General features: G+C 45.9%; 1 protein-coding gene across 3 annotated transcripts in view; it reads left to right on the forward strand.

Annotated features, from left to right (window-relative positions):
* ORC1 (origin recognition complex subunit 1) overlaps positions 1-8,140 on the forward strand; it is a 30,713-nt gene extending 22,573 nt beyond the window's left edge. For 2 of the 3 annotated variants that reach the window (XM_006149395.3, XM_006149396.3), the window contains 9 exons: positions 341-438; positions 997-1,098; positions 1,524-1,695; positions 2,708-2,815; positions 3,078-3,227; positions 4,350-4,469; positions 4,813-4,982; positions 6,046-6,133; positions 7,700-8,140. In XM_006149395.3, the coding sequence (XP_006149457.1) occupies positions 341-438; positions 997-1,098; positions 1,524-1,695; positions 2,708-2,815; positions 3,078-3,227; positions 4,350-4,469; positions 4,813-4,982; positions 6,046-6,133; positions 7,700-7,894 (1,203 nt within the window). In that variant the 3' untranslated portion in view covers positions 7,895-8,140. The remainder of the gene's footprint in view (positions 1-340; positions 439-996; positions 1,099-1,523; positions 1,696-2,707; positions 2,816-3,077; positions 3,228-4,349; positions 4,470-4,812; positions 4,983-6,045; positions 6,134-7,699) is intronic. The other variant, XM_027772236.1, reaches the window with a different exon arrangement.
* The last annotated feature ends 545 nt before the right edge of the window (positions 8,141-8,685 follow it).

The raw sequence follows: 8,685 nt of genomic DNA on the forward strand, positions 1-8,685 counted from the left end.
GACAGAGAGACAGAAAGAGAGAAATCACCCCCCAGGGAGGATGACCACGCCACAATCCCTTCTCCTCTATTCTCTCAGGATCTTGGACACGCACGTACATGCGCCCAGCATGAGTTTAAGCCACCAGGTCCGGGACTCGAACTGCGGTCGACTACGTGGGAGTCCAGCGACATAGCCATTACGCTAACTGCTGGTCCCGAGAATCATGATATTTTATACAGCAAGGAGCTAAGAGAAATTCATTGTCTCTCTTTCATCAAACCATCATGACTTAAATTTTCTGATGAGTCCTGGAGAGTTTTTCTCCCTCCTTCTGAGATGTGTTCTCTTTCTAATGCAGTCCACGCCTAGAACACCACGTCATGCCTCTCCTCAGATCCGCAGCCGAAACCTAGCAGCTCCAGAGCCGGCCAGCATACTGGAGGAGGCCCGGCTGAGGTGACAGTCCTCTTGGGACCCTTTCAGATAGGCAGGAATGATGGGGCCTCTGCTTTCATTCACATGAAATGGGAGCAACTTGCAGCCACTAGTGTACATCATACAGGTGGGACCTAAAATGCACATCAGGCAGTGTCTAGGTGAGATAATGAGGACAGGCTCTACAAGCAGGAACCTTCCGGTGTGCTGCCATTATTTTCTCAGGGGAGGAAGGTGACTAGGCAGGACATTGTTGCTCCACTATGGTCCCTTTGATCACCATATGGAGACTTTTTCAAAATATGTAAATCCAGATCCTGCCAGAAGTCAAGTGAATCAAAATTTCTGTCCACCCAGTGATTTGGGAACGCTCCCTTAGTTGGTACTAGTACATTGGGTGATGCAGGTGGAGAAAGGGAGGCCATGGATTCTGAGGCCAATTGAAAGGATTTGGGAATGCCAACATTCTCTTTTATTTGAGGTAGTTTTCACATAGAGACCATAGACAGGTCTTTTCCATTTGTTACTGAGGAGGTGGTGAAATGCTTCTAAAGTCTTTCTCCCATTTACTGTCTGTAGGCTGCATGTTTCTGCCATACCGGAGTCTCTGCCCTGTCGGGAACAGGAATTTCAAGACATCTACAACTTCGTAGAAAGCAAACTCCTTGACCGAACTGGAGGGTGAGTTCATGGGGCAGGCAGGACAATTGGGAGGCAAAGGCCCTGCTGGTACATCTCTTAGGGGTCACACTTCAGCCAGACAATCTTTTCCCAGGGTCGGGAAAATAGACAAAATCTTTACTGAGACCTACTACTTCTGAAGCAGGTTTTTGTTGCCAGAGTAATTCAATAGGAATAGAAACTGCCTTTTGAATAAAATTAAACTTTGGCCTTCTTTAGGTAGCATTTTGCATATAGCATTGCTTATAGAGTGAATGACTCTGTAGGTTCTTCTCTGACCAGCTTTGGTAAGGATGGTCCTTACTGTCCCCACTGCCACACTTCGTGATTTTTGGATCTTCAGTATACATTCCCAGACGCCTCCCTGGTGACAACATGAGGTGGCCGTCATCGGCCGAGCCAGCAGCACTTCCTTCTTGCTCTAGGTGCATGTACATCTCCGGTGTCCCAGGGACAGGGAAGACTGCCACTGTGAACGAGGTGATTCGCTGCCTGCAGCAGGCAGCCCAGACAAATGATCTCCCCCCCTTTCAATACGTCGAAGTCAATGGCATGAAGCTGACGGAGCCCCACCAAGTCTATGTGCACATTTGGCAGGTAAGTAAAAGCCTTTGGGCTTTTTGGGAAGTGCAGTTCCTTAGGGGCACATGAAGAGGAAAGGTTCACTTAACTGTATTTCACATGCTGCGATAGACCAGGGATTGCCCTTTGTGTAGAGTTTGCAAGGACATGGAAGGCAGAATCGTACCCTCGAGGAGCTTAAAGTCGAGCTGGATGAAGGATGACTGGGAGCCCGTACTGACCAAATGGTGAAAACCATTACTTGCAGGTGGTAGTGTTGCAAGTTGTGGAAAAGGGGTCATAGGGAAGCCAGAGTTTGAGGCATGCCCATTCATTCATTAGTTGTTTTGTAACAGGTAATGTTCAGTCGTAGAATTGCGTAATAGCAATATTAGAGGGGCTTCTGGGACCAGCCTGCGACTCGTGTGTTTTGTTGTTGGTTTGTTTTGTTGTTGTTGTTTTTTGTTTGTGTGTTTGTTTTGTGTTTTTTTTGTGTGTGTGTGTGTGTGTGCATGCACTCACCAGAGAGACCATGGGAAAGTGAAAAATCTCCAGAGGAGATAGCCACACAGCAGTCCCTTTTCCTCTGTTCTCCTCTCAGGGTTTTGGGCATGCACAGCATGATTTTTTTTTTAACTTTATTTGCTTATTTATTTTAATTTGGCGAGAGAGAGAGAGAGAGAGTGAGAAAGCAAGCCACTAGGTCCGGGACTCTAACTGGTTGCTCATGTGGGAGTCCAGCACCCTTAACCACCACGCCACCTGCCAGCCCCCACCGCGTGATTTTTCAAGCTGCTCTCCACCATGTGGGAATCCAGAGCCCTAACCATTATGCCACCTGCTGGCCTCTCACTCGCATTTCCAACACGAACTTCCCCTTCTCTTATGGTTTCTTCTCTTGTCCTTTTAGGTTAAGGTTAAGACTAGAATGAAGACAGTATGGGATACTGGAGTCCGATAAACTGATTCTTTCATTTATAGATGTAACATTGAGTCCCAGGGAATAAAACCCTTACCGTTTACTACGGCTGTTTTTCCCCTAACACAGAAGCTAACAGGCCAAAAGGCAACAGCTAACCATGCAGTAGAACTGCTGGCAAAGCGATTCCGCACGGAGAGATCCCCTCAGGAAACCACCATCCTGCTTGTGGATGAGGTGAGGTGCTCACGGAGGGCTGGAGAGGAAATGGGTGGTACTTGCCTAGGCGGTACTGAGAACAAGTATGGGTAGGGGCAGTCCTGGCGTCCTTCTGCATTCCCCTGGGCCCATTCTCTGGTGGTGAGAGGCATGTACCCCTCGACTTCCTGGCCGCCTTGGTGGTGTGGCCTGGGAGACACTCACAGGTGTAATAACACTAACAGGTCTTCGCTGGGTCCCAGCTCAGCTCCGTCTGACCCTCTCGCTTTCTCCCTGGCAGCTTGACCTCCTGTGGACTCACAAACAAGACGTGATGTACAATCTCTTTGACTGGCCCACTCACAAGGAGGCCCAGCTAGTGGTCCTGACAATCGCTAACACAATGGACCTGCCAGAGCGAATCATGATGAACCGTGTGTCAAGCCGACTGGTAGGTTCTAGGGCAGTTCTCAGGCCATTTCCATGGCTTTTGTGAGCTGGGCCATGCAGTTCTGTAAAAGCAGTAACACAGAAGACTAAAATAAATGGAGAAATTAAGAAATATGATTTCTTGGGGGCCCGGCCAGTGGCGTGGTGGTTAAGAGCACTAGATTCCCACGAGACCGACCACCACGGTTCATGTCCTGGACCTGGCGGCTTGCTTTCTCACTATCACTCTCCCTCTCTCTCTGGTAAAATGGAATACTACTACTACTACTAAATAAAATCGAATAAGTAATTTTAAAAAAAAAGAAATGTGATTTCTAAAATGCTTATAATTTCTGTATTGGAGTGGCATATGTCACCATTGAATGTTTTTCTGCAAACTTCTAATCTTGGAGCTTCACTACTCTAAAGTAATTTTTGTGTGTTTATGATTAGAGCAACAGTGAGAGGAGAGAAAGAGCACCCTCTACAGGGTGTAGTCATGTTACACTCCCCTTCCTTCAGTTCCCCAGCCTGCTGGATCCTGGGCATTTGTGTGTGCCAGGTGTGTTCCAGGCTAGCCGGGTTGGAGATTAGAACCCTGGCCACCGTGTAGTATCTGGCTTCTACAGCCAGTTATCACTGCACCATGGAATTGGCCTGTATTCCACTACTTTTAAATTGCACAGAGCTCTGGAGATTTAATTGTTTCAAAAAAATATTTCAGCACTTGCCAATGCCAGTGTTAGGTGACCGAAGTAGAACAGTGTGTGCCCGCCTGGCCCTGCATTTCAGTGGGAGGCACAACATCGAATCCAGAAAGCACAGGAAGAGGAGCCAGGTGCTACGGCAGCACCGAGTGCAGGTCTTAGCCTCGTCCCACCAACTTCGTGAGAGCGCCTCTGCTTACGTCTACTGCTAAGTGATTCTGCCGGAATAAAGGGTTCTTAAACAAACAAAGGCTATTTTGAGAATGACTGTCCTACAAGATACCGTGGCTGTCATAGGTAATGACAGTCCCCGAGAGTGGTGGTCCTGGCACAAAATGTATAAATGGTTATACAAGACATGGGAGTCGGGTTTGGGGACCTGATGGTGAGTTTTCACCGGGACAGTTTCCCTGTTTCCTGTCATCTTGGCTCCCCAGGGTCTTACCAGGATGTCCTTCCAGCCTTACACTCACAGCCAGCTGCGCCAGATCCTAGTGTCCCGTCTCAAACGTTTAAAGGCCTTTGAGGATGATGCCCTCCAGTTGGTGGCAAGGAAGGTAAGTCACCTTTGGGGAGCTCTTAACTGCACCCACAAATTAGATGGCGGAATAGCCCTTTTGTGTAGACTTCATTTCCTGAACAATAAATCTGAGAATTTGTTTTTTCCATTGTGGAGTTATTTGTAAAACCAAGACAAAAGTTTGACTCAGCGCCTAGAGTCTCCGGCACAATGTTGTAATGACTCGCTCCTGTGCTTCCACAAGGCTCCCTGCCAGGGCTAAGTACTTAACTTTAGGCCTCAGTCCTTTCTCGGCACTGCCTCTCCTTCTCAGCTGAACCCAGACGCTCTTGGGCTGAATGAGCAAGGAGACTCAGGGAATAAAATATTCCTTCTTGTAGGTGGCAGCCCTCTCCGGAGATGCGCGGCGCTGCCTGGACATCTGTAGGCGTGCCACAGAGATCTGCGAGTTCTCCCACCAGAAGCCTGAGTCCCCGGGCCTGGTCACGGTAGCTCACTTAATGGAAGCTGTGGATGAGATGTTTTCATCTTCGTATATCACTGCCATCAAGTAAGGCACTTTCTGAACTTCCCTGGAGGATCGGTGGAGGGCCAGGTCCGGAGCCAGGAAGGCCATGGAAACATGTTTCCCATTCTGATGTTTTACTTTCACCCTGCACTCATTAAAGACAGAGTTCTTTGGGTCACCAGGTTACACAGTGGTTAAGGCGCTGGACTCCCACGTGGTTGACTGTGGATCGAGTCTTGGACCTGGCACCTTGCTTTCTCATTCTCTCTCTCTCTCTCTCTGTCCCTCTCTGGTTAAATTAAAACAAGACAATAAATAAATAAATAAATTTAAATTAAAAAAAATATGTGCACATGCCCATAATCCCAGGAGGAGAATGGCCGAAGACTGCCATGTGGCCATACTCCCCGTGGGGGTTATTTCTCACTTTCCCCTCTCACTGTCTCTAGTGAGTACATGTGCCCTATGACAAAAACTTTATAATAATAATAAAAAAAGACAATTCTTAGGGGGGTATAGTCTAGTCAGGGATACAGAAACAAACCAAGTATAACAGAAGTCCTGCCGTTTATCAAGCTGGACTGTGGGTGTTTGAGTAAATAGTAACGCCAACAGGGAGGAAGCTACTCCCACACTGAGGAGAACGCAAGATTGGGTTTGCAGGAGGTACTGCTATAATTCCAGACTACGCGTCTTCTTTTCCATAGTGGCATTTTCTGTATCAGTTTGATCTTCTGGGGGCGAGGGGTACTGTTGCCAATATACCATAGGAAAAATGTTTACCAGTTTTTTATTCTCTTTAAAGACATAGAATGGCTGTGTTACAGCCAGTTTATAAGAACTCACATCTCGGGACCAGCAGTTAGCATAATGGCTATGTCGCTGGACTCCCACACAGTCGACCGCGGTTCGAGTCCTAGACCCGGCAGCTTAAACTCACGCTGGGCGCGTGTGCATGTGTGCCCAAGATCCCGAGAGGAGAATGAAAGAGAAGGGATTGCAGTGTGGCCATCCCCCCGAGGGGTGATTTCTCACCTGTCTCTCTGTCTCTGTCTGTCTGTCTGGCAAGTACAAAAAGAACTCACATCTCCTCATTTTCTTTAAGAAATTCCTCTGTTCTGGAACAGAGCTTCCTGAGAGCCATCCTTGCAGAGTTCCATCGATCAGGACTGGAAGAAGCAACATTAAAGCAGGTGTTTGATCTTCTTTTTTTAAATCCTTCTAGATTGTAGTCCAGGTCTTTAAAACTATTTCAGTTGATATATAACATTTTGTCTCTATTTTGTGTCAATATGGCTAAGAATGCCAGACCAGTGCCTATTTCTGTTACGTGGTATTTCATTGAATTGGGTGAACAGGCCTCCTGCACGTTAGAGTGAAGGCCTCCTATGTGCCCGACCCCGACACTGTTGCAGGAGTGAGGTGGACAAGACAAAGTTGCTGTCCTAATACAGCTTATGTTGTGGTAGGGGCATGGCTTTCAGAGTGAAGTCATGTTTGAAAACAAATCACAGATCAATCTGAACAGTATTTGAGTATCGTTTCAATTAGGTCAAGTGAAAAGAATGATTAGTTTGCTGAAGACTCTGTCCATAGGCCATTGGCTGCCTTGCAAAATGAATTGTTAACAGGTGTTTGAGTGTCACCAAGAGTACGTATATCTGTGTTTGAAACATCTTTATTTAACTAAGATGGAGTGGGCAGGAAGATACTTTTCTCTCAGGTATCTTTAATGGGTTGGTTATAAATTCTATTATAAACACTTAGTTGCGGGTCATGGTTTCCCATCACTGTTCTTGTACAGCTCTTCTGCAGAGTGACTTTTATTTTAGTTTGTAAACATTCCCTGAACATCCGCAGTGTACCATTAACTTTGATGGGTGCCATGAACACAAGCTGAATTGGTTAATAACCTTGCTTCTAGGGGCGACCAGGAGGCATGGTGGTTGAGGTGCTGGACTCCCACGTGGCCTATCACAGTTCAAGTCCCAGACCTGGCAGCTGCTTTCTCACTCACTGTCTCTTCTCAGTCTCTTTCCAGTGAGCACGCATGCCTTATAGCAAAATTTAAAATAATAACAATAAATAAATAAATAAACCTTTAAAAATAAATAACCTTTTCCCTGGACAAGCTCCTGTCTTGGTGGGAGGTCTGACCCATATTTAGGATAGAAAATAACTGGGCTTCAGACTTGCCTGACCCAGTGGGGAGCTTTACAGTAAGAATCTATGTCTGTCTATCCTTTGGCCTCCCTTTATTTCTTCAGTCAGTTTTCTCTCTGGGCCTTTGTGTTATGCCTTTGCACCTTTATTTATTTATTTATTTTTAATCACTGTATCTAATAAGAAAAGTGCCCATGTAGCAAAATTTGACTTGAATTCTGATAGCCTCCATTGTGGAGCTCTCAGCCTAGGATACCAGGACTATCTGTGTAACAGTGGTGGTTACTAGTCATTTTGTATCTATTAGCTCAAGGGGGTGCAGTATATTTTATGGATAAAACTGAAGCTAACTTCCCAGGCTTGCATGTTTAGGTAAACAGTAGAACTAGGAGGCAGACTTGCTGTTTTCTGCTTACAGGGCTAGGATTCCATTCTGCTCCTGCATTTCTGCACCAATGGGGCACCCATTGATGCCTCAGGAGTAGCTGGTATTCTGGGTAACAAATGTCTGGTTTTCCAAAAAAGAAGAAATAAACCATCAGCTAAAAACCTGGGGGAACAGCCCTTAACCTATTGTGTGTGTGTTTGTTGTGTAGATATATAGTCAGCACGTGGCACTGTGCAGAATGGAGGGACTGCCGTACCCCACCATGTCAGAGACCATGGCTGTGTGTTCCCGCCTGGGCTCCTGCCGCCTCCTCCTCACAGAGCCCAACAGGAACGACTTGCTGCTCCGCGTGCGGCTCAACATCAGCCAGGACGACGTGCTCTACGCGCTAAAAGAAGAGTGAAAGGGCTTCGCGAGGAAGGAGGGTGGTCTGCTGCTTTCTAATAGTCCAATTTCCTTTTCTAAGCACAAGAAATTCTTGTAGCCAAGGACAGTAAATGGAAATGGCTGTCATGTATTTTGGAATTGTTCATTAAATAATTTGCTTTTTTTCAGAGTTTGGGAAGTTTATAGTCATCACAGACATCAGGTTACAAAAATCCAATTGTCCTTCTTACTAAAGGCCCTACCTCTGGCTTTTTTTTCCGTCGCTAGCCCTGCCACTTATTTAACAGTAAGTGCCAGGAATGTGGATGTATGTACACTATCTACTTGTATATATAAAATAGTTATAGGAGGAAATGTAAGAATTGGTTACATTGGTTGCCTCTGGGAAGAAACTGGATGTCAGCAGTCAGGGGTGCGAGAACTTCCCACTGTTTGCCATTGTGTAGCTTTTAAATTTAAACAATGTAAAACAAAATTTGGTTCATATTTTTTAAAATGAATTGCCGGACATAATAATCAATGGTAAGGAATCTTAAGCAACAAATAGCTAGAAAATGTTGTTTTTTTTGAAACAATTTTTTTTTTTTAATAGGATGCTTGCTTTTATGGAAGCATATTTTTTTAAGAATTATTTTATTTAACTTTTTTTTTTTTTTTTTTGAGAGGTTTTTGTAATAGGGCATGTGCACTCGCCGGAAAGACAGAGACAGACAGAGAGACAAGAAGTGAGAAATCACCCCCCAGGGGGGGATAGCCAGGCCACAGTCCGCTCTACTCCATTCTACTCTCCGGAGCTTGGGCAAGCCT

Source organism: Tupaia chinensis, unplaced genomic scaffold (genome assembly GCF_000334495.1).
Source record: "Tupaia chinensis unplaced genomic scaffold, TupChi_1.0 Scaffold000259_1, whole genome shotgun sequence".
In the NCBI taxonomy this organism is placed as follows: domain Eukaryota; kingdom Metazoa; phylum Chordata; class Mammalia; order Scandentia; family Tupaiidae; genus Tupaia; species Tupaia belangeri.